Genomic DNA, 24,824 nt, shown 5'->3' on the forward strand with positions numbered 1-24,824 from the left:
AGTAATTTGCATTCTGGGTAGTTTTTGTTTGACTATAATATAATAATATATAATATAATATAATATAATATACTATAATATAATATAATATAATATAATATAATATAATATAATATAATATTTAGACGTGCTCCCCACTGGGTGCGCTTCCCAGACGGCACCAGGGGGCGCCAGGCTCCGCAGCCGTCACTGGAGACTGCTTCGGGTTTCTTCGGCTTTCATGCATGTTGCGCCGCGGCTGTGAAACCGATTATTTACCCCCGTGCTATGATTTATCTCGGATAATAATCCTTTGTCGCTGCTTCGTCCTCTAAGAAGCACCAGCCGAAGGAGAACTAAGGTAATAAAAAGACAGCGAGACGCTCCTGGGATTGGTTATCCGTGTGTTAGCCGAGAGGCTAAGCTAACCTGTCGGGTTCAGTCATTCAGCCACGGCTAACGTCCAAGGCAGGTGTAGCTATAATTCATCAACTAAATCTGTGTATTTAGGTTTGTTTTGGAACGCCATTGAGAAAAAACGTCCGGCACGCTGTGGTGGTGTTCAGCTGTGCCGAGAGAGCATCATAAAACACACCGTAAATCGAGATTATTGTTAGCTGGCATGCTAGCAGCGGCTAACTGTTCCCATGAAGCCGGAGTGCGACCTGTTGTCTGAGCAGCTGCGCAGCTTATTCAGCCTGTCTGCAGCCGCTCTTCACACCCGCACAATGCGCTGTTCCGTTATTTAAAATAAAAGCTGTGTTTTGTCTGCGCTCCGATGCAGGCAGCGTGCATTCGGTCCCGCTCCCCTCCGTGTCGGACTGCCCGGTGTCAGGTGTAAGGTGCCGGAGTGACTCGGAGCCGTGATGTTCAACCCGCACATCCACCAGCAGCAGCACCACCAGCAGCAGCAGTTCCACCAGCACCTCCGGCAGCTACAGCAGCTCTTCCAGCAGCAGCCTCCGCCTCCTCCTCCGCCGCAGCCTCAGCCGCCTCCGGGCCACCACATCCCCCATCACCACCAGACGCCCCGGTAAGAGCCCTCACTCGAGGCCGGGGATCGAGGCCGGGCCCTCCGGAGGAGAGGCAGGATGCTCTGACGGCCAAACCGCTCATGTTTCTCGCGAACTGTTTTGTTATCTGGCTCTGAATTATGGGTTTTGATAAAACATTCGTAACAGATCAAATCCCGAGACTAAGCTGAATAATTGCAGATGCACATTGGACTAGGACATCATAAGGTCCGGGGGCCATTTCTGGCCCTTTGGTTCTGCTTTATGGGCCCTCAGGGAGTCACTAGGAACTCTGACGCTTCGTTTACATGATTCATTTTGGGCGTTCGTTTACATGACAACGCTGCTCGGAGTCACTGAAAACATGACTTTTTGAAAATAGCTCCCACTGGAACTTTTTAACAATGCTCTGTCTCCATGGAAACGGGGGGGAAACTGCAACTTTCTGAAAACACTCAAGCTCCATTTCCATGTAGACAGCATGAACGTTACTGCCATACTTCACACCTGGAGTGAATAGTTGCCATGCATGAGGAGACAGACAGTAAGAACAATGTTTTCCTTCAGAGTGTCCAGACTGCCGGTCCAGATTCTCCTGATCCTGGTCCTGTCCCAGTCCAGATTGTCCTGGACTTGGTAGTTTTAGAGCTGACGGTCACCTGATAGAACTATCCAGCTCAGTCATCTGTCTTGCACTCACCATTGTTAATGTTTATAGCCTTTTCTCTGCACTTGCTTTCTACATCGTTTTCAAAACGTTGCTGTGTAAATGTGAAGCTTTTCTGAAATGGAAGCATAAAAACGCTGCGTTTTCACTTGACATGTTGACATGTATATGGCGCCTGAATCGATTGAAAGTCGCTGTACATGACGCATGATAAATCAACTCGTTATTATTGACCTATTTCCTTTCAACACGGTGAAGAATTGCACCTTATTGGCCCTTATTACATGTTAATGAATAAAATGCATCATTGTCATGATCAGGGCTTCTCAGTATATGATTATTGCCAGATCTTGAAGGGCTGATCCATCCGTGATCATCTCTCAGCACCGTCCATGTAAGTTCAGAAAGACTGAATCTGAGATTTGAATGAAAACGATCATAAATGGCAATCTACAAAAACGTGTGCGTAATAAATAGTAATATTAATAGTAATAAATCAGTTTTTAAAGAGTTGATATCCTGAATTATAACATGATTAGTGGCCGACTGGCAAAAATCTGAAGCACATAAAAAGAAGGGAAATTGACTGAAGTTTATGAGCTGCTCTGCTTCTGAGACGCGGCAGCAGAAAACCGCAGGTGTAACATGACGGGGAAGAAATCTCCAGGTGCTTATTTACATATGTAAACTCCTGAACGTGACCTTTTCTCTCTCTGACTGCGACGCTGTAACCGCGTCACCTTTGGGCCTCTTGGCAGAAACGATCAGTCCAATCTCTGAGCTGAAATTAATCACCGAGCGTCAAACCCAAAGTTCAGCGTGAGGCCGTGTTATGTTCTCCATCAGCTTTTCTTTATCTGTTTATAATTTTCTATGAAGGCGAAGAGTCGCTCGTCTCCTTCAGCCTGTTTTATTTCATGTTGCATGACAATCAGGGGCCCTTTGGTTATTTGCTTCCTTTTTCTCCACGAAGCTTTTAGTCCGTTCACCTGATTGATGCAGTCAGATTGACGAAAGGAGAACTTAGATATTACATGATACAATAAGTAGTGGTTCTCAGGAAGTTTTCAACCTTTTTTACGGACATTCAGTGAGATTCTATCCTTGTTCAAGCCATTTCAGGCTGCAAATGGCACAATGTGTGTGCTGTTGTTCAGTACAATGTATTTTATTCACATTAATCACAATTTCCCAAGTTAATTGGGATTAATCACGTTTTGAATGTTTAAAATTCAGTTATTTTGCATTTGAAGGCCATTTTAAGCCCGTCATATAAAGTATTTGTTACCAGAGTGTCTGAATTGGGAATCAAGTGAACAGAAAAAAATAATTCATATTTGCTCATTTATGTTTTCTTTCAAAAACGTGTCTTGTCGCCTAACTTAATACAAGGTCTATGTCAAATGCAGTTTTCAAATTGGAAAAAAATGCCATGTAGATGTACTTGTCTGCTTAAAAAATTAGCCAGTACAGCCTGGATTGAGCTGTCAAGTCTAATTTTAGGCCCATTTTATTTTGGAAATCTAGGAGAAGGTGTTCTACCTGCCAATCATGAACTTCCTGGACAATCACAATATTCTCGGGATTTTCTTTCCTGCCTTTGAACCGCTGCACAGCACCGAGTCAGCATTGCTCAGGCTTTTTAAAAACGTCCTGCTGTTCCACGGTCCTGGTGGCCTGGTGGTTCTTGAAGAAAGAGGCCTTCTGGGTAACGCCTCTGTTGCGATGCCTTGATGACAGCTGTTTGAAGGTGCTTTAGAAATGAAGTTAGTAATTAAGTGTGGTGATGAAACTATGAGGAAACAAATTCGAAATATTAAGAGGAATAAAGTCAGATGATGCTTTTACTTTGGGAGATTCAGTTAATCTCTTAACAATAATAATAATAATAATAATAATAATAATAATAATAAATTTTATTTATAATGCACTATCCATTTCAAACAGAAATCTCAAAGTGCCACATACAGATAATAGTAAAAACAAGACACAGTTAGCACAGCATAATAATAAAAAATCAAGAGTATTAACAAGTAACAATCAGTCTCTTAGGCGACTTCAAAAATGAATAATAGCCCAACTCACAGAACAATCATCCCAATCCTACCTTGAATTAACAGCCAGCAGGCGGTCTGTAACACTGAGAGGTTTGTACTTGGCTCCTGACAAACACAGCAGCCACAGTGGGACGAATCTAATCCTCATAATTCATGAGATCCAGAACTGAGTTCTCAGTTTTCCCTCTGTGAGATTATTTGTGCTCTTTTACAAAGTGACGCTCCGTGTGTGTTTTTCCGTCTGGTTTACTTCTTTTCCCAGAGCGATGCCCGTCCCTCCTCAGACCGCCCCTCCGCCCAGGATGGTCAACCTGTGCCAGGCCACCCAGACCACCATCATCGCCCCCAACCCCATGCTGCAGGGCGCCATCCTGATGCAGCAGATGCAGGGTACGGCCGGACCGGGGCGCTCAGACGGCAGCACTCCGGCTTCCCTTGTGTTGTCATGGTAACCGTAAACAGGGCAGGACCGAAGGTGACAGGTTGAGTACAGACAGATTGGCTGGTTGCCATGGAAACATATTAACATGTCGGTCAGTTCATGGGCAACTTCAATGTCAGAGGGTCTCATTTATTCCCCAACACTCCTCGAGTGGTCGGCAAAGCAGAACGGCTGTTTGAGGGGAATTCAGTTCAGTCTCATGTTTAGTTCAGATAAGTTAATAACTGATGAGATTTCGGATTTGTGCGGTCCGGCCGGTGTTGGATTGTGCGTGCGTCTTCCCTCCAGGGAACATGCGGAGCTTCGGGATGGGCGGCCAGCAGTTCAGGCAGTTCTTCGCGGCGGGCGCCCGGTCGTCCCTGCTGGGCCCCGTCCCCATGGGCATGGCCATGAAGTCCCCCATGATGGGTTTCCCGGCAGCCCGGCCGTTCCACCCGCACGCCCGCTACTACAACAGCAGCGCCACGGCAGCCCCCGCCGCCAGCGCGGCGGCGGCGCCCTCTGTGGCGCCCTCCGTGGCGTCCTCGTCCTCCACCTCGGTAAATATAGTAATCAGAACGATGATCTGACCACGATCGGCTTAAACGACCACGTTTTGTTGTTTTTGTCGCTGTCTGCAGGACTCTGCCGCTCGCCCGCCTGACCGGAAGAGAGACAGCGATCAGCTGGCAGCAGGAAGTGCAGACGAGCAGCCGGCGGCGGCGAGCAGCACCGCCGAAGCGTCGGACAAAACCCTGACAGGTAGAGCCGCGGTTCTGCAGACGGGACGACACAAACTGTGTCCATTCAGATTCAGATTTTCCCTTCGTGGGCCTGCAGATGGCGCCGTGGGGGCAGCGGACGAGCCCACTGCGACCCCAGACGAGCGAGACGAGCCGGCGGCGAAGAAGCAGAGGACAGACGGGTGAGGAAGAGGAAGAGTTTCACCAGAACAAACTAGTGGAAAACCTTCTGAAACGACTGTTTCCGTCAGGGAGGATCAGTCCAAGGAGCCGTGTGCGCCTCAGCCCGGCGCCGGGCCGGGCGCCGGCCGCTCCCTGGACGTGACCGCAACCAGCACCAGCCTCCAGTCTGAAGGTAAACCCCCCAGAGGAACTCCTGAGTTCTGAAACCGAGCTCTGACCGGACGCTTTGTGTCTCAGACTTTCCTCTGGAGGACGGGGGGCTCACGGAGGGCACGGCTGAGGAAGAGGTGAGGAAAGAATTTCACCCAGAATCCACCTGTTCTTCTTTTGTCCAACACGTTTCAGTCCAGGACTCACATCAGCGCGCTTCATCTCAAGTGGACTGGCCTAGTAAAACAGTCCCATAACAAACCGTTAAATTTGAACTTCTGGTTTTTCTTTGTTGTAGCGCAGCGTGTGTCACAAAAAATCTGTTTTTTACCGAAAAACCAAAGAATTATGACAGAAATCTGAACTCAAAGCCAATTTTAATGAAACCTTTCAGTGCAAATACAGTGAAATGTTCAAAAATACTACTTTTATTGAAATTTAGTCTTTTTGCGGGCGTCTTTGGGCCACAGGCCTTATGTTTGACAGCCCTGGTTTTCAGTCTGCGTGTCATAATGTGAACTTATCAGCACTGCTGTTCGTTTCCTGCAGGGAATGAAGCTAAATGCATCATTTTGAGTCCCTGGTCTTAATGTTCTGGCTGATCCGCCCCGCAGGCTGGCGGCGGTCTGGCCCCGTCGTCGTCCCTCGTGATGGACGAGGACGACCCGCAGGCCCCTCCCCCCGCGGAGGACTCCCCCCCGGCCTCGCCGGACCGCCCGGACGAGGAGGGCGGAGCCGAGGACGCCAACAAGTTCTACTGCTACCTCTGCAGCATCACCTGCCACAACCAGCACGTAGGTCCTGACTGTGTGTGTGTGTGTGTGTGTGTGTGTGTGTGTGTGTGTGTGTGTGTGTGTGTGGTGTGTGTGTGTGTGTGTGTGTGTGTGTGTGTGTGTGTGTGTGTGTGTGTGTGTGTGTGTGTGTGTCCGTCCAGCTCCGGTCTCTAACACGCCGTGTGTCGCCTCGCAGAACTTCAGGAGTCACATGAACAGCATCGCCCACCAGCAGAGGATGATGGAGATTCAGCACATGAGCAACGCCTGCCTGGTGACGCTGCTGCCGCGGGTTCAGGAGTCGCTGCAGGGCGCCAGCAGAGACGGGTCCGTCCGTCCGTCCGTCCGGGTCCTCAAACCCGACGTCCTTGTCAGAAGCCCGATCGGAAACCTTGGTGTTTTTTTTTCCCCCCCCCTGCAGAGAGAGGAAGTCGGACTCGAAGCGCCTGTGTCCGACGTGTCGCACGCACTTCTCCGGCAGCACGGCGGAGCACCGCCGCACCCTGGAGCACAAGGTGAGCCGCCGCTCGCCGCTCGGACGGACAGACGTTCAGGACGGCTCTGATGCGCTCTGCTCGTCCGCAGCTCGCCAGCAGCGCCAACATCTCGTCCTGCGCCGTCTGCAAGAAGCACTTCAAGACGCCGCAGGCGTTCCTGGAGCACCTGCAGTCGCAGGAGCACAGGCAGAAGGTGAAGACCGGGCTCCGCTCCGGCGGCGGGGTGAGTTTTCGATCTGGGGTCGGACGTGAGCCGCAGCTCGCCGCTGTGTTTGTGTCCGCAGCTCCAGGAGAAAGGCTGCGAGGCCTTCAGCAAGCTGGCCGCTCTGGACACGGAGGGCTTCTCGCTGGAGGAGGACGAGGCAGGAAGTGACGCGGAGGGCAGCGGCGAGGGCGGCCGGGCGGCCGGACGGGTACAGGGCGCCGTTCATTTCCTCCACGGTGGAAAAGCTGTCTGCTGCAGTAATCTGATTACAAACTGTTGCAGGACGTCTGGTCGTCCCTCGATGAAGTGACCCTGAACGACTTGACGGGCGACGAGCAGCACGACCCCGACACCGTCTACGGTCCGTCTTCAACCCGTCACCGCCGGGTGGCCTGACCTCTGACCTCTGACCTTTGACCTTTGACGGCGTGTTCTCTCCACCGCAGGCTCCAGCTTCCTGGTCCCGGTCACCGGGTTCATCTGCGGACTCTGCAACAAGTTCTACCACTTCGAGTCGTCGGCGCTGCGAACCCACTGCAAGTCGCTGCAGCACTTCCAGAACCTGCAGGTGCTTCTTGTCTGTTCCTGAGGACGAACGTCACCCCGTCCCTCGGTGGGTTTTGTTTCCCGGTCAGTTGAATGTTCGGTCTTGTGTCTCTCAGCGGTACAAGGCGCTGGCGGGGCAGAAGCAGGAAGTGGTCTCGTGTCCCGGAGAGTCTCTGCTCGCCGCGGTGGAACCGTCCGCCGACTGTCCGCTGGAGCTGCTGGAGCCGGACGAGGACCTCGCCCCCGCTGGACACGATACCCGGAGACCGGAGGAGGAGCCCCGGCCGCCCTCGCTGGAGGACGCAGACCAGGACTTGAGCCTCCTCCAGGAGGGCGAGGAGCTCTCCTTCCTGGAGGAGGCGGCCAGCAGCTCGCAGGACGCCGACTCGGACGCGAACGCCGCCGCCGCCGCCCCCGAGGAGGAGGAGGAGGAAGAGGCGGAGGAGGCGGCGCCTGCCGCTCCGGGGAGGAGGAGCAGCGGCGGGAAGGCCAGAGCGCCCAGACGCCGGTCGGGGCGCGCCGCCAACAGACGCTGAGCGCCGCCGGGCGCGGAGCGCCATCAGATCACCGACACGGGGCGTGACGAGGTGCTTCACCAAGCCCCGCCCCCGCCCCGCCACTCCTCACAGGCCGGGGAAGCACGAGGTGATGCATTCTGGGTAACCGTTCAAGTATTGACTCCCAGCTGTCTCTGAAACACACACACACACACACTCCCCATTTAACACTCAGCGCCGACGCATTTTTAACGTCTGTTGTCGGGACTCGGCAGCACCGCCCGGTGGACGGCGGCGGTAACGGCACGCCGCCCCTTTAACCGCTGATGTCCCCGTTTCTCCCTCGCTAACCTGAGAGGGAGAAACCAGACGACCCGGCAGGCCGTTTGTTGTTGTTGTTGTGGTTTACTGCTCAGGGCAGGACGGACGTTAAACCGGGATGGACGGAGGAGCCGTTCAAGTCCTCGGCTCATGTTAGCACTTTCAGCTCAGCTTGGTTTGTTTGGTTTTTTTACTTCTTCATGCTAAAACTGAAGGAAATCCTTGGTTTTTTTCACTCTTTCTAGCGTGTAGGGTTGATTTTGCCGCTGTAGACTCGCTGGTCATGGCTTTGATTTGAAATGTGCCTGGGATTTAGAAAGTCTCTTTTGTTTTATTTCTGTGACTGGTTCACACGTTTCATTTCATTTCCCACCCGGAAGCTTCCGCAGGTCCTCCAGGAAGGTCGGTCGTTCATAAAAAAAGAATATGAAACGTCACGTGTGGGAGACTGATGCAGCCGAGGCGTCGTCCACATTTCCGACTTTGTTTTTTACTTTTTTCTTTTTTTTTAATTAGCGAGCTGAAGCGTAGAATGTAACCAAGCAGATTTTCTTATAAAATTTAAAAATGAAGAAAAAAAAAAATAGAGGAAAAAGTGTGAGAGTGGAGTTGAAGTGAGAAATGTTGCATTTGGAATGGGATGGTTCTCCATCCGGGGCATTTCCTTTTCACCTTTCTTTTTTTTTTTTTTTTTAATAATTTCTCGACATTGTTGTGGTTGTTTCACCGACATCGTCAGTTTTTCACTCGACCATCTGCAATAAGGACGTTTTTGTGTGTATGTGTGTGAGTGTGTGTGTGATTAGGAGTTAAGGAGGAAAAATCCTTAGTAAATCTGAATTTATCAACCAAAACCTGTTTGACAGCCGTACGAGATCCTCTGAACACCACGGAAAAAGGAAAAAGCTGCGGATCTATTGAATCACCAGTGAAATTCAGACCCCTCTCTTGGTCTCTGGTGTCCCTCCAGCGGGCCCCGGGACCTTAGGTTGAGCATCACAGTTTTGGGACACACTTGACTACGTGAAGGTAGAATGCTACTTTAGCGGGCTAACACAGAAGCAAAAGTAACCCTGTTCCACCACGTCGTCATGGCGACGGCCTCATCCGCGTTTCACAGCAGCAGGAAAGACGCGGATGATTTCCAAGAAAAGGTTTCTTATTGTATTTTTATTCAGCTACTGACACACTGAGACGAACAAGCAGGCCATGTTTTCTAACTGCTGGAGGTTTAACGTATTTTTGGATGGATTTTTTTTTTTTTTTTTTGTTTTTCCGGATTGGAAATCATGTTAATTTATAATAAAATGTCTGACAATTCAACTCCTGGATGGATTCTTTTATTTTCTCTCTAATGAATCACACACACGGGTCTGAAGCTGCATGACGTACAGGAACGAGACAGATTTACAGTCATGCTGCGGACGCACCTGAACGCATCGGGAGAAATAAAATCAGTGAAGGATGAAGTTAATGGAGCAGCCGGATGATCGCAGCTCGTGTTTCTGCTCAGGCTTCATTCCACCTGTTATGAAGGATCAATTATCGCAGCTGATCGAGACTGAACCAGTTCAGATCTGATGATAACCCTCTCGTGCTGCGTTCATGAAACCTCTCCTTGTATTTCAATGATGACCTGATAAATTTCCAGAAAAGATCAAATCTTTTTGCATCACAACACTTTTGGAATGAACTTCGGCTTGTTACCAGGTCAATAAATAGCAGTGAGTTCAGCTGTGGAGGAGATGGAGACCATTGTGGCCGCTGTCCAAACTCCCAGAGGAGGCAGGAGTCCCTTTAGAAATCCTTCTCTACGCACTCTCCTCACTCCTGTGTGAGCCCCCGTCCCCCTTCAGGTCCTCGTCCTTCGGGCCCCCGTCCTTCTTCTCAGGCGATGATGAGGAGGAGTTGTTGTCCTTATCCTCGTCCCCGGGCCGATCGTCCTCCTCCCTCTGCAGCAGCTGAGCCCTGAACTCCAGGCGGGCCTGCCGGTTGGACTCCATCAGGTCGTGCAGTTTCCCGTTCAGGGCGTCGTTCCTCTCCTCCAGGTCGTCCAGGTACGAGTTGATCTGGTCCAGCATGGAGTTGATGGCTGCGTACTCTGTGACAGACGAACACAGATCACACTTAACACAATTAAACTCAGGAAAAACAAGAAAACAGGCGGCTGTTTTTGACCCCAAAGAGGAAAGGTCAAAGGTCATCTTGATTCAGTGTCACTCAGGGCAACAAATCAAGCCGGATCGAACTGATTTAAGGCTCAACATAATGAAAATGACAACTTTTGATTTCTAATTTTAAGAAAAGATGACTTATAATATGAATTTTCAATAATCAGGGGAAAAGAAACTAAACGAATCATAACAGTATTTTAAAATCACTTTTTTCCCATTTTTATAATTCATTCCTAGACATTAGAATTTTCCCAGAATAAAAACTTGTTTGTTCAGTGACAGCAATTCAAATCCTTTCATTCAATGAAATCCGACCTTCTTCTTCAAACTCGTCCTCGTCTTCGATGATTCCATCATCAATAGAAATGTTTGGATCTCCGTTTGGTCCGGACATTGTTTAAAAATTTACCTTTATTCCTTCAAATTCCCTAAAAAAATTCACCTTTAATACAGAAACAGCCTCGTCAGCTGAGGTTAACGGAACAAACCAGCTAGTCAGCGCCCATTAATAAACAGTCCCAAAGAAGATCTGTTGAGTGTCAGCAGAATTAACGACTGAACTGCAGCGTTTTCTCTCCGTCTTTATAAATGTTTATGAAAGATCTCTCCCGCTGTTAGCTTGTTGCTAGCTGGATGTTTATCCGCTATGACAGAAAAGCGAGCGGAAGTCGACGTTTGAGGAAGACGTCTCACTCTGTTCGAAATATCAAAAACGTGCTTGTGCAACATTTCGTAACATTTTTACACTGATGAGCTTCACTCTGAATCAAAGAAACATTTTAACATTTACTATAAGTAACAGCTTTCATATGCAACCAATATTTTGTTTATATGGAGGGTTTTGTATCTAAATTTAAGACTACAATTGTGGTTTCGCGGAGTAGCTGCAAAGTGGAGCATCTTACTTTGAATTCTCCGTGACGCGGTGACGCAGAGCCGGCTGTCAGCTGACAGCCTGGACTGTCACATGATTTAAACCACTTAACGTGACTCACACATAAATCAGCTTAGACTGGGTTAATTTAGATCGTTTGACTTTCTGTTTTATATCTGACTCAGACAAAATCTATCTATCTATCTATCTATCTATCTATCTATCTATCTATCTATCTATCTATCTATCTGGCATGTTTATATATTATTTATACTATATATAATGTCCAGTAGTTGGCAGTATACTATTTTCTTTTCCACGTGTCACCCAAAAGAGGAAGGAAACTCAAAGAAGAAGAAGCATTTCCAGTTTTGTCCACCAGATGGCAGTCAATCATACATCCTTAGAAAGCGGATGTTCGTCGTTCTGGGCGTTGGGGGGGCGTAACATCCTCCCTCGACCCCGTCAAACCCACGTGTGGACGTTTTCATTCTGGAATAAACCCTGAACTGTGTTTAGGAGCGTTTCTCCGCCATGGACGAGCTTCCAGCGGACCTCAGAGCGGTTCTCCTCAACCACCCGTTTCTCCAGCTGACGGACGGGAAGAAGGTTTGAGAGCTAACCGCTGCTAAAACACTCAATCATCTGCACTGTGATGCTAGCTGGGGCTAACACACACTCAGTAATCTGCACTGTGATGCTAGCTGGGGCTAACACACACTCAGTAATCTGCACTGTGATGCTAACTGGGGCTAAAACACATTAAGAATCTGCACTGTGATGCTAGCTGAGGCTAACACACACTCAGTAATCTGCACTGTGATGCTAGCTGAGGCTAACACACACTCAGTAATCTGCACTGTGATGCTAGCTGAGGCTAACACACACTCAGTAATCTGCACTGTGATGCTAGCTGAGGCTAACACACACTCAGTAATCTGCACTGTGATGCTAGCTGAGGCTAACACACACTCAGTAGTCTGCACTGTGATGCTAACTGGGGCTAAAACACATTAAGAATCTGCACTGTGATGCTAGCTGAGGCTAACACACACTCAGTAATCTGCACTGTGATGCTAGCTGAGGCTAACACACACTCAGTAATCTGCACTGTGATGCTAGCTGAGGCTAACACACACTCAGTAATCTGCACTGTGATGCTAGCTGAGGCTAACACACACTCAGTAGTCTGCACTGTGATGCTAACTGGGGCTAAAACACATTAAGAATCTGCACTGTGATGCTAGCTGAGGCTAACACACACTCAGTAATCTGCACTGTGATGCTAGCTGAGGCTAACACACACTCAGTAATCTGCACTGTGATGCTAGCTGAGGCTAACACACACTCAGTAATCTGCACTGTGATGCTAGAGCTGGGGCTGAAACACACCTGTAATCTGCACTGTGAAAGCTGTGGATGGCTGTTTGAGTTGACCAGTGACTCATTATTCCAGATTAAATGCACCCTGAACGGCCATGAGTTTCCATGCAATCTGTCGGAGCTGCAGAAGTTCATCCAGGGGAAGAAATACGAGAAGCTGAGCGCTGCAGCCGAGTTCAACTACAGCCAGTATGAGCCACACATCGTGCCCAGCACCAAACAGCCGTAAGAAACTCCTCCTCCTCTACTGTTAAAATCCACCTGGGTCAATGTCACCATGACGTGCCTTTGAAACATCAATTGACATCCAGCTTCCTGAGTTTTCTGGAGGATACACTGGATTGAACGTCACTTTTGATGCTTCTTGTCTGTTTTCTAGCAACCAGCTGTTCTGCAAGCTGACGCTCAGACACCTGAACAAGCAGCCGCACCACGTCCTCCGACACGTCAACGGGAAGCGCTTCAAAAAAGCTCTCGCCAGATGTGGGTGCGCCGCTCGTCTGCATGCAGCGGAGCTCGGTGAAGTTTAATGACTGACGCCTGTGTGTCCTTCCTGCGGCAGATGAAGAGTGTGTGAAGCAGGGCGTCAACTTCGTTCCTGCCAGACTGAAACAGAAAAAACCCAGAGACCCCACGGAGGAGCCGGAGAGGGGGAGGGGCTCCAAACAGGCCAACGGCATGTGGGCGCCGTCATCCAGCGACGAGGAGCAGAGCGACTCCGACGACAGCATGAGCGACCTTTACCCCCGTCAGTCTCTTTCAGCTTTTTTGTTGTGACTGTGGAGGTTGTAGTTTGTCACTCGGTATCCAGTCTCCTCTTGAAGAGATGCTCAGTGATACAGCGCGATGGGTCCCGTTTCCATGACGACGTTTCAAGTGAAAACCTGTCGTTTCTGAGTTTTTTCTGCAGAAAAGTTTCACATCTTATACTGTAAACGTTAATAGTGGGAGAACATAGACCGCCGAGTTGGATTGTTACCACGGTGACTGTAAACTCTAAAACTACCAATTTTCTAAAAGTTGCGTTTTCACCCGTTTCCATGGAGATGGAATCGGGGTGTTTTCGAAAAGTTGCTTTTTCCCATGTTTCCTCTGCGATAGTGTCGGTATTTTCAAAAAGTGTAATTTTCCTCCATTGCCATGGAGACCGTGTCACAATGTTTTCAAAAACTGTCGTCCCCCGTTCCCTCCGAGGCAGTGTCGGGGTATTTTCAAAAAGTTGCATTTCCCCCGAGATTGAATCTGATTGTTTTAAAGGTGCATTAAGGAGTTTGCACGTTTTATGTGAAACAGTGGCCCCTGCAGGCCTTGGGCGTAACTGCAGCTCAGTGAAACGCTTGCGTCTGTGGCTTGCGTCCATGTACGTGTACGGAAGAGGGGAACTCCTTCCTCGCTCTTTTAGCAGCGCTCGAGTAAAATTTAAGTTTCTTCTGCCTGGTGGGGTCTGTGCTGGAGCTGTGGCAGTGCTAGAAGCCGGTCTTTTCTTACTTTCTGGAAGCTCCATCCTCAGTACTGCTCGGCTGTTGCTGTTAAGCATCTGGCAGAGTAATGGCGGACAAAACGAAACCTAAGGAATCAGGCCAGCGGGAGGCGCATTACGTCACATCATCTCAAATTCTCAGCAAAAAAAATTCTGGTGCCGGACCGGCACTGCAACTTTCAAGTGACAGTTAAGCGCTGTTAGAGGTACTTGTAATGAATATATCAGGGCACATTCTACACATCATTGAATATTTGTGACATTTATGGTGGAAAATAAGTATTTTTAAAGTTGAAAAACTCCTTAATGCACCTTTAAAAAAGTTCTGCTGAGCCGTTTTCAGAAAGTTACTTTTAGTGGCTCCGAGCGTCATCGTCGTGTAAACAGTCACACGAAACGCTCCTAAACTGTCACTGTGTGGTCGACTGACGCCTCCACGTTGGTTTTCTCAGCCTCCATGTTCACATTGAAAAACCCAGCAGAGGAAAGTTCAGCGAGAGGAAAGGATGAAGAAGACGACTTCCAGACGGACGAGGACGAGGACATGGAGGTGGAGGTGAAGCAGGAGCAACAAGCGGCGCAGAAACGTAAAAAAGTGAGTGAGCAGCAGCGAATAAGCTCTGAGCGCCGCCGGCGTCCTGCAGAGCCGTGAACGTCTTCCTGCTCTCTCCTGCAGGCTCAGGGCGGCGGAGGCTTCCAGAAGAAGTTCAGGAACAACCGATGGAAATCGGGACGCAAGAAACCTGGAAAAGTGCAGAACGGAAAGTAGAGTGGAGCTCAGACGGCTTCCCGTCCGTCTGGAGCGTCCTGGGCTTCAGAGCAGAGTGACACTTCACTCTGTCGTCTGAGCGTTTCTGTAAAATACTAAAATACAAAGTCACTCTGGATTCGCAAACATGGTCTGTCGTGTTTTTTTTCCCCCAAACATTTGGAAAAACCGTTTAAAAGTCTTAAATTTCATATTGAATCTGCTGCACTCGGATATTGTTTTAAAAATTCACTTCATTTATAGATTTAATTTTGTAAACAGATCGAATTGTTGGACTTCTTGGCAGTTTTTAACCATAAAATGTGAAATCAGTCTGATTTCTGCCAGTTTTACATCATAGAAATGTTATGGTTAAATTTAACAACTTTAAAAAGTTAATTATTCTTCCTGTATTTTAATGTGAAGGGTTAAAATTAGAATTTCTGTGAAATTCAATTCCAGATACTTTATTTAGTGGATTTTAGAACCGAAAATCAGTTTGTAGAGATTATACAGTAACATAACAAGATTTCTGAATGGAAACTGACTAAAGAATGGATAATCTGGCACCAAAATGTAACGGCTTCACAGTGGAGCCAATGAACCGTGGAGCAGGTCGTCTTCTTCCCCCGTGACTCTGAAGGTCTAAACATTCCTGCTTTCTCTGAAGGCCAACAGATAAGGAGGAAGGACGTCTTGATTTTCTCGCAGCCTCAGCCTGACGGCCTCGAGTCTCGGGAGCTGCAGGTGGCATTCTGGGTAATGGAGGTGGTGGGAGGGAGTTTTGGCGAGCGGCGACCTGCTGCCGGCGAGCGGCTCGTGGTGGAAATGCGTGACGAGCTCATGAACCCGAGCTGTGGAGCAGAGACGAGCCTGACCTTTACAGGTGAACGACTCAATGAAAGGTCACGGAATGATCTCCCAGTAAAGCTGATGCTGTTGACCTTTCCTTCAAAATAAAGCGACACCACCTCAACGCTGCACCACCTTCAGAAACCAACACGTTCGGAAATATATTTGGAAAAGGAGAACTGCACTCTCCTTTCTCATTAGAGATTGTTCTTCATGTCTGTTCAGATTAGATGCTTATAGTATAAAATATCTGACAAGTCGTTAAATATTCATGTTCTACTAAACAGTCCATATTTTCACCCTCCAACTGTTGATCATTACTTTGATTTAATGTAATCTAAAGTAAGAGGAACTCAGAATTCATACCTTAAAGGGTGAGTTCCTGAATCCCCCCTCATTTACCCCCTCAGCTCTCTGGCGCCCCCTACAGACTACCTGTCTTTTGAGTCCATTCTCCAGAGGACAGCAGAGCTTAAACCATTTTGTCCTCCTGTAAACCTGCTGAACTGCTTCAGAGTCACCCGACTGTAAATCGCCGTTTATTGGTCACGTTCTGTGTTCTCAGGTTCGTTGCCATGGTGATGGCTACAGGGCAGGGAGAAGCAAAGTGAAAATGAGGAGCATTATAATTGTTCGTGATGATTTCAACTAATAAAAGTCGTAATTAGCCTGCATTAGCATGACGTCCAGTGCTCGTGCCTACAATCAGTTTAACCCCGCCTCAGGCTGAGTTGTACAAGTGAACACATTTCTTTTTATTTACTGTTCTTAATCATCTAACAAAGCAAGAACCGTGACAGTACAGCCACAGTTTTTGTAGCCACAGACCTCAGAGGGTCAGGACAGCACATTGCATGTCATCCACATTCATCCTAGACACCGGAGTACCACAGGGATGTGTCCTCGGCCCCCTACTCTTTTCCTTCTGCTCCTCCAGGAACACCACGTCCCTGAAGGCACCACTGTGGGACTGACAAATAAAAAACAATCACTCCAGACAATAAATTTGGCGTTCAACAAGCAGGTATAATGTCATAGTAACCTTGACAATCAATGTATTTTTTTATTTTTTAAAACATGATTTACAAGAATATATGTTCAATAGCACAAGTTCTATTATTCTTGACTTTTTTATGTAAAATTTTCTCCTTTTTATATTGCAAAGCTGCTTCTTGTGTATGAAAAGCATGATACAAGGAAAGCTATTAAATCAAATTTAAGAAGTCATTGAAAACCATAAAAAACATGAAAATCATTAACAAAAAAATAAGGAAATAAATCAGCGAACTTTAATACATTTTTTACAATGGGGGATTTTCAGAACAAACTTCTCATCTGAGTTAGAAAGTTAAAATGTGTTTCTGTTCATATAGACTGCAATCCATGCAGTTAGAATATAGCGTACTTTTTAAATGGTAAAATAGAATCTGCAAGTTTAACTGAGAAATGACGTCAACCACCCAAGGAACTAATACTTCTGAGTAATTTAATTTTCCTCTTATGCCTAGAGAACAATTAGAGTAATCACAGTTTTTTTTAATTGACAGGGTTTTTTTTATTTGAGTTGGTTTTTTTTTTACATTTTAACTCATGTGCAACTGAATGCAAATAAAAGTAACTGATACTTTTTTACATTTTTTTTTAACTTTTTTTTACTCCTTTACGCAATAATTATGCACAATGGAGTAAATCAAAGTAAGTTTTTTTTGTGTGTATTTTCCTTTTTCTTTTGGGTGACTTTATTTGACTCTGTTATGTTCAACGGGCGTCATGTCAGAATAGCGGAACATGCTCTTGTCTGGCCGGTTCTGGTGGTTTTGGACCCGGGTAGGCTGATGGGGATATGCCGGGGTGAGGAGTTACACCCCGGGTCTGAAGCCCGGCTCCCTGCACCCCGAAGCCCCCGTCCCGGGCTCCCGGGCTCCCCGCTCCCCCCGGCTCCCGGCCCTGGGCTCCCGGTCTACGTCTACGTGGCATGCAGCGGTTGCAGTACCTTCTAGGGGGGCTCCGCTCCGTGTCAACGTCAAATCGCGGGGCATTGTGGGGCGGAGGCGGCCTTTTCTCTGGTCGGAGGGGGAAATTATCTTCCAGTAAATAACGTTTACCGGGGAGGAGGAAGGACCAGCAGCCCCGACACGTCCCGCACTGTGCCGCACGGAGCCCGGAGCTTGACACACGGTGATATTCAGTCCACCATGGGGCAGGAGGATCTCATGAGCACCGCCGAAGACGTGGCGGACCAGGTAACTTTTTCCTCTCTCTTGACGCTGCTAGCATGCTAGCCGCTAACGGAGCACTTTTATCGGCTCGTTAGCGTCAAACCCTCCCCTGTGCCGTGGGTGAATCAACCGGCGAATTTCAGCCGGTTTTCAGTCCTGACATTCCACCTCCCGCCGTGTGTCTCACGGTGGATTTGACGACGAAACCGAGCCGGGCTCCGGCCGCTGGTTAAGTCAGTTATCTGACAGGAAGAAGTGTCTTGTTTCTTCATGCTAACTAGTTAGCTCCTCCATTAGCCTCTCGCTGTAATAGCTGTCACAGCCAGACAGCCCGTGGTTGTGAAACCGCTCAGATTTACCAAATAGCTGTCGTTACTCGTGTCCTGTGCAAACAGCCGGATTATTCAGCTGTTGCTTAATCAGAAACGTGGTTTTCTGAACTTCAGCAGCTGCATGTGGCCCCGCTGGAGTTACAGCACTTCTGAACTGAGCTTCATTCAGCTGCCACATAGCTCATTTCCCTTCTCCTTCATGATGTGAGTGTGTGTAGTGTGTGTTACTTGGGGGATTACATCCTGTGCTGTCTGCAGAGGTGGAAATAAATTCACATATCTTAAGAAAACAATGCTGTCTTTCCATGGAGTTACTTTTAATTGCAGTGTCAGTGATTATGTATGTAATTATTAAGCTACTTTAGAACATAAAGTATATCCAAAGCAGGGATAAACAAATTGGCTGTAAACACACAGATTATGAGGTGTTTTTATTGAATGATGGCAAATCAAATGTGAAAGCACAAACTCATAAAGCTACTATTACCCCAGAATACTCCCTGCCCATAGTAATGTGAGTACTTGTACTTCGTTACCCCCCCTCTGCTCTGCTCATAATGGCCTTCTGTGCTGTAGTGTTGAATGCTTGAGTAATGGCTTCGTGTGTTTTTTGCAGTGCAGGCCAGAGATAATCTTAGCTATCTCCTGCGAGGGGTGAACAAGAATCAAGTCCAGATTTATGGCGGCTGTGTCAACTCAGCTCAGAACACACACACACACACACACACACACACACACACACACACACACACACACATCAGTAAATGCAGCACTTCCCCAGTCTGATGACACCTGATGGATTTTCACCCCTCCCCTGAGTGCTGCCGCTCACTTCTGCAACATTTGCTTTGTTTACTTTTCCGGCCCGAGAGCCCATCTCTCCCGTTCTGTGTACCGAGACATAACACTTCAGAATGGTCTATTTCTGGGCTGTTGCAGCAGCCTCGGGCCTGTCCGGATTGGCTTCGGGTTCGCTCATTCATGCCTCGCTCAGAAGTGATAGTGGGAGTTGGTGGATGCCGATTGGCTGCCGAGGTTTGGCTGTGCTGATGTGGACTGCCGAGGAGGCGGGACGAGGAAGAAGGGAGGGGGGGTGGCCAGGTCACTGCTGCTCCAGTGTGTCACTGTAGTATCAGAACACATCGTTCATACACTGTGTGTGTGAGTGTGTGTGAGAAAAGAGCCTCAGGTGGTTCATTTTATTGTTTGAACATGCTGCTCATCAGAACTGACGTGATGTTTTTACACTTGAAATGTGTAGACTTCACTTGCAAGTTGTGCATTTAAGACTATCGACATCACGACGTTTAAAAGTGATTTATGAACAAAAATATAAAGAGGAAAGAACAAAAATACAGTGGTAAATAAGTATATGAGGCTTAACAAAAACAAAATACAAAGTACCTTCTGTAGTTTGATTTCTTCCCTTTTCTGAGGCAGTTCTTGCAGCGCTGCTGATAAAAGACTTTAGAAATCTCATTTAAATTAAAAGCTCACAATAGAACTCTATATTTTTGATTGGATACCAAGAGATTTAATTCTGTCTTACTTTTCGGCCAATAAAATCAAAGTTGTGCAACATGCATGACAGGAATGTTGACCTGACTTTCACCACAACAGCCTCGATATACAAACCAAGTGCTTTTGCTTCTCCGCCGGCTGTGAGGTTTCACAGTGAGACAAAACGGACTGGACCACGGCAGACGTAGGGACCATAGCCCGGGGCTTTGGGGGGCTGGTTTATGGGGGGTGGGTCCAGATGTGGGGACTTCTTAGGAATGGCTTCATCTCTCTGACTCCTCTTTTCATCTGTACTGGACATCAGTGAGGGGGTCGATTCTCACCTCTGCATTAGTTCATTTCTTTTCTCTTTGAAACGTTCTTTGGAGATTTGTGTTGTTGTTCCTGTGAGAGCAGTTGGAGCAGAAAGCCTGACTGTTTGATCCATTTCTTCCTCTATTTTTAAAAACCAGACAAATATTGACAGTGAAATAAAGATAACAGGTACATATTCACCTGGGTTCCATATCGATGTTGGCAGCTGCCGTGTTTGCTACAGGAGAGATAAACGGTTGCCGGGTAAAATAGAATTTTCTGGTGGATTCTCTGATGGATTATCTGTTTAATTTCTCCTTCTAAATTCATTTGATGTAAACCTCTATAATGCATTGACCATATGTAAACCCTCCGTCGATCAGAAAATGTCTTCAATCTCCACATAATGACATATTATATAGCTGCTGCATTCTGCATGTTTTTTTCCAAACGCATCCTGACAGCAGCTTCATGACAGCGTTAATGTTTTCTTTAAATCTTTGCCGTTTCCAGGGTTTGTAGCCGTCGTTAAAATCCCCAGATTGTGCCTCGCGGCGTCTGTGAGGATCGGCCGTCCCGTTAACCCCCCCCCCCCCCCCCCCCCTTGATCTCCTCCCGCCTCAGTTCCTGCGGGTGACCAAGCAGTACCTGCCCCACCTGGCCCGCCTGTGCCTCATCAGCACCTTCCTGGAGGACGGGATCCGCATGTGGTTCCAGTGGAACGAGCAGAGGGACTACATCGAGGCCACCTGGAGCTGCGGCTACTTCCTGGCCACGTGCTTCGTGCTGCTGAACCTCGTGGGACAGCTGGGTGAGCGCCGCCGGCGTCCCGCCGGGAGCACGGTGGGTCTCCGGCGTCCGTTCTGACACCTGTCCCTCGTCTCCCTCCCCGCAGGCGGCTGCGTCCTCATCCTCAGTAGAAACTTTGTACAGTATGCCTGCTTCGGATTATTTGGCATCATCGCGCTACAGGTGAGGCTCTCGCGCTGTTTTGTCTCGTTCTGCTCTCTGTTTCTCCGTCTCACTCCTCATGTTCTCTCCTTTCAGACGGTTGCGTACAGCATTTTATGGGATCTCAAATTTTTGATGAGGTAGGTTTTCCGTTTCAAATCAGCATTTTGAGTATCAAGACATGATTAAGTCAGACCTCGACCAGACGTAGCTGCGTCAGCTTCTAGTAGTCTATTCACAGTTTCACTGAAAGCTGTAATCTGCTCGTAGTGACAATACATCGGAAAGGTTCGCAGCACTCGGGATGAGTGTAATGACTGTGGAGCAGACCTGTGATTTATTGAAACGTAAACACACTGCATGAGTCACCAGAAGTCTGGAGTGCTTCCCTCCGTTTTGAGCTTCTCCCATCTCCCATCAGCGTTTCAGTTCATCTGCTGTTTTTACTCATTCCTGGAGATTAGCGCTCGGTCTGTGGTGTCTTTATATTGTGGGTCAGTTTAAAACTGAAGAATTGATAGACAGTGGGAGGAAGATGCTCTATAATCTGCAAGCAGCTGTGACAAACCTCCAGCATGAAGCATGCTAATGCTAATGCTAACTCGTTGCTCCGTGTGCCCCGGTCCTGCAGGAACCTGGCCCTGGGGGGCGGTCTGCTCCTGCTGCTGGCCGAGTCCCGGTCCGAAGGGAAGAGCATGTTCGCCGGCGTTCCCTCCATGGGGGAGAGCTCGCCCAAGCAGTACATGCAGCTGGGCGGCCGAGTCCTGCTGGTGCTCATGTTCATGACCCTGCTGCACTTCGACGCCAGCTTCTTCTCCGTGAGTACCGCCGAGCTCCCACACCGCTGCCGAGACGTCAGGGCCTGAGCCGTGCTGTTCCTCGGTCCTCCGCCGTGACGCCACGAACTGACCAGCAGATGGCAGTAATGCTGCAGGGTTCAGGTGCCTCACTGAGCTTTGGACTCCTGTGGTTCAGGGACAGTAGACTGACCAGCTGCACGTGGACCTTCTCTGTTTCGGTTCATGATCAACTCCGAGGACAAACTGTTGACTTGCTGCCTGCCTAAGCTCTGTAGCTCACACACACACACACACACACACACACACACACAGGACATCAGCTAACTCAGGAGGAAGAGTCGCTGGACACATGCATTCAGAAATGTTTAACACCCCTGATTTCGATGGTTATGTTTAGTTGATCCCGTGTGGGACTTGTGCTCCGCCTGTCCGCAGATCCTGCAGAACATGGTGGGAACGGCGCTCATCATCCTGGTGGCCATCGGCTTCAAGACCAAGCTGGCGGCGCTGACCCTGGTGGTGTGGCTCCTGGCCATCAACGTCTACTTCAACGCCTTCTGGACCATCCCGGCCTACAAGCCCATGCACGACTTCCTCAAGTACGACTTCTTCCAGACCACCTCGGTGATCGGCGGCCTGCTGCTGGTGGTGGCCCTCGGCCCGGGCGGAGTGTCCATGGACGAGAAAAAGAAGGAGTGGTAGGCAAAACGTGCGGAGGAGAGGGGGGGAAGGCGAGAGGACCGCCGACTCCCCCACAGCACCTGGGACACAAAGACCCTCCCTCCATCATCCCTCCAGGTCATCCCAGCAGGGTACACTTCTTCTTCTTCTTCTTCTAATTTTATTTGGCCAAGAGACAGAACCTCAGCCTTCAACGGACAGTTGCTTTTTTTTTTTTTTTTTTTTTTTTTTTTTGGTTTTTGTTCTTTCCTCCCAGCTGCTGAGTTGGGTTTTTTTTAGTTTCTTCAGCATTAACTACAAATGCCCGTGTATTTCAGAGTTCAAAGAAGAAAAAAAAAAGTGAATTAATAAGTGGAGCATTTATTTGTTCTGTGTGCAGAAGAGTGGAGAAAACAGAAACAAACCAGTGTATGTGACGGTTGTTACCTTCTCTCATGTTTACCTTCATGTTTTCCGAATAAAGTCCAACGGTTTTGAGTTTTCCTGGGGAAGGCGGCGTGTTTCGACGGATCCGTCTCGGACTCCCCCCGAGGAGTCCTCGTGTTTGAGGCTTTTGAGGAGAACTGGCCTGGACTCCAGATTTAACCCCCCCCTCAGCTCATTTTTCTTCATCTCTCTGCAGCGTTGTCGTGTCTCTCTCACCTGTCGGTCCTGGACCTCAGCTGCCCGGCGCCCCGTTGGCGTGGGGGGGGGGCGGCTCTGGGTGGGACCTGTACATTGTAAACTAAGTGGTGGGTTGCAGTTGTTGCTTGATTGAAAGTTTCCACACCGTTATTAGCTCCAGGACTCCTTATTGGGCACTTTGTACCGTACGTCTTTGGCAAAGTAGTGAACTGTGTATGATGGGAGGGGGGGTAATAAACGGGGGAGGGGGGGAGGCTCAACGTTTGTGAAACGCCATATTCTGCCACCTAGAAAAGCAAAGAGGACGAAGCAGAGTCAGTAGCCACACGGACTGTGTCTTTGCTCAGTGTTTTTTTGCCCTGTGTAAGAAAATATAAGAAAAAAATGGGGAAAAAAAATCAGTGTATTGATTTTCAGAAGTTTATATTGTATTTTTGATCATTTGTTTTTTTGATTTCGGAAGTTCATGGCGAAGAAATAAATATTCAAAAATATAAAATCACTGGTTTTAGTCAATTTAATTGAGACCCAGAGATGACAAAAGTTGCATCGTGTGTGTGTGTGGGTTTGCATATTTAGTCCCTGAGTTTATTAAAATAACAGTTGAGACAAAAGTTTTGGCTAACACTAACAACACTTTATGTAGAACTCATTAAATGAAGTCAGTATTCTTCATTTCATTAGAAAGACATGGAGGTATTTTGCTAACAAATTGCGATGTAACTTTAGTCCAAACACTGTTTGTGATGTTCGAGTAACGCCGTCCATGCTCCGGTTGCCCTCGCCCAACATGATTTAATAGGAATCTGCTGTTTCCAGGAGGGGTATAATAGTGTCCAGGTATTGAATTTAGTAGAAAGGTGGAGCTGAGAGTCTTCTGCATAGCAGTGGAAATGTATTTATGGGAACTGTGACCAAGGGACTGACAACAGGATGGGACCGAGGACAGAGCCCTGGGGCGCAACGGCAAAGAGGGGGAATCTCTGGGATGAAAAGTATTTCACTGTTTCTGAAAGAAAAGAGGAAGTTTAGATATTAGCTGTCAATTTTAAACTAAGTCCCCAGAAAAATGAGTGAAGTCATCTGCAGGTGGAGATACTTGTTGACGTCTGTTGAAATCTCAGACTTTATATGTCGACGTTGTCAGACGAGTCCATCAGGTGTATCAGCCTCGTATTACTCATGGGGGTTTGGTTACAACACTGTAAAGAAAACAGTCATTGTGAAATCCATCTTAACAAAGTGAAGATTGTGACTTAATGGATAAATGAATGAGTATACCGGAAAAGTAGAAACTTTAGAGGACCCAGAGCTAAGCCTTGGGGGACGCCACCTGCTTCAGCCACACATCGGCCCTCATGTATCGTCACATGGCAGGACCCATGTGTGATTTATGAAATGTTCATACCTGACCGATCTCAGTGTATAAATGACCATCATTAACATGTTGTGCGCTTAAATATTCATGGTTCACAAGCCCCGCCCACTGGGGGGTCAAACATGGAGACTAGAAACCTTGGAAAATAGAGAAACTTTTCTGAGGTGGGCATTGATCCTCTGATGTCTGAGGTGGAGGTAAATAAAGACGTGCGCTTTGGAAGCCTTAAAAAGAGCTCAGAAAAACGTTGAAGTCCTGGAGAGGCAAACAGAAATACGGCGTTAATCGGACGCTGAATGCTGAAATTGATGGCGACCAACTAAGTTTCCATTAGTCATACACCGGGTGCAGAGCAGGCTGGTTTACAGAGTTATTACTATTATTACTATTTTGCACTTATTTTAAATGTTGTCTTACAATAAATCCAGAAAGTGTGTGTTTTACTAATTAGACAAGACTTA

At 47.9% G+C, this 24,824-nt stretch overlaps 3 protein-coding genes across 4 annotated transcripts; 2 read left to right on the forward strand and 1 right to left on the reverse strand.

The window, feature by feature from the left end:
• Positions 1 to 201: 201 nt before the first annotated feature.
• Positions 202 to 23,368, forward strand: LOC115383192 (surfeit locus protein 4). Of its 2 annotated transcripts, XM_030085291.1 has the most exons (16): positions 202 to 340; positions 764 to 1,012; positions 3,979 to 4,106; positions 4,447 to 4,697; positions 4,779 to 4,899; positions 4,978 to 5,062; positions 5,132 to 5,235; positions 5,301 to 5,350; positions 5,828 to 6,007; positions 6,183 to 6,313; positions 6,408 to 6,501; positions 6,572 to 6,676; positions 6,768 to 6,896; positions 6,971 to 7,049; positions 7,135 to 7,256; positions 7,351 to 9,341. In XM_030085291.1, the coding sequence occupies exons 2-16, from the start codon at positions 846 to 848 to the stop codon at positions 7,768 to 7,770; spliced, it is 2,166 nt and encodes a 721-aa protein (XP_029941151.1). In that variant the 5' UTR covers positions 202 to 340; positions 764 to 845; the 3' UTR covers positions 7,771 to 9,341. The 2 variants fall into 2 exon arrangements, with proteins under 2 accessions (XP_029941151.1, XP_029941152.1); XM_030085292.1 differs by lacking the exons at positions 202 to 340; positions 764 to 1,012; positions 3,979 to 4,106; ... (11 more) ...; positions 7,135 to 7,256; positions 7,351 to 9,341 and adding exons at positions 17,585 to 17,806; positions 20,554 to 20,740; positions 20,825 to 20,901; ... (1 more) ...; positions 21,512 to 21,698; positions 22,116 to 23,368.
• On the reverse strand, positions 9,377 to 10,855 carry bbln (bublin coiled coil protein). Its single transcript, XM_030085335.1, has 2 exons — positions 10,542 to 10,855; positions 9,377 to 10,153 (listed from the first exon to the last, which is right to left on the reverse strand). The coding sequence occupies exons 1-2, from the start codon at positions 10,618 to 10,620 to the stop codon at positions 9,864 to 9,866; spliced, it is 369 nt and encodes a 122-aa protein (XP_029941195.1). The 5' UTR covers positions 10,621 to 10,855; the 3' UTR covers positions 9,377 to 9,863.
• surf2 (surfeit 2) lies at positions 11,532 to 14,850 on the forward strand. Its single transcript, XM_030085326.1, has 6 exons — positions 11,532 to 11,709; positions 12,557 to 12,708; positions 12,863 to 12,966; positions 13,046 to 13,231; positions 14,416 to 14,558; positions 14,640 to 14,850. The coding sequence occupies exons 1-6, from the start codon at positions 11,635 to 11,637 to the stop codon at positions 14,730 to 14,732; spliced, it is 753 nt and encodes a 250-aa protein (XP_029941186.1). The 5' UTR covers positions 11,532 to 11,634; the 3' UTR covers positions 14,733 to 14,850.
• Positions 23,369 to 24,824: the final 1,456 nt, after the last annotated feature.

This window comes from Salarias fasciatus (genome assembly GCF_902148845.1).
Source record: "Salarias fasciatus chromosome 7 unlocalized genomic scaffold, fSalaFa1.1 super_scaffold_4, whole genome shotgun sequence".
In the NCBI taxonomy this organism is placed as follows: domain Eukaryota; kingdom Metazoa; phylum Chordata; class Actinopteri; order Blenniiformes; family Blenniidae; genus Salarias; species Salarias fasciatus.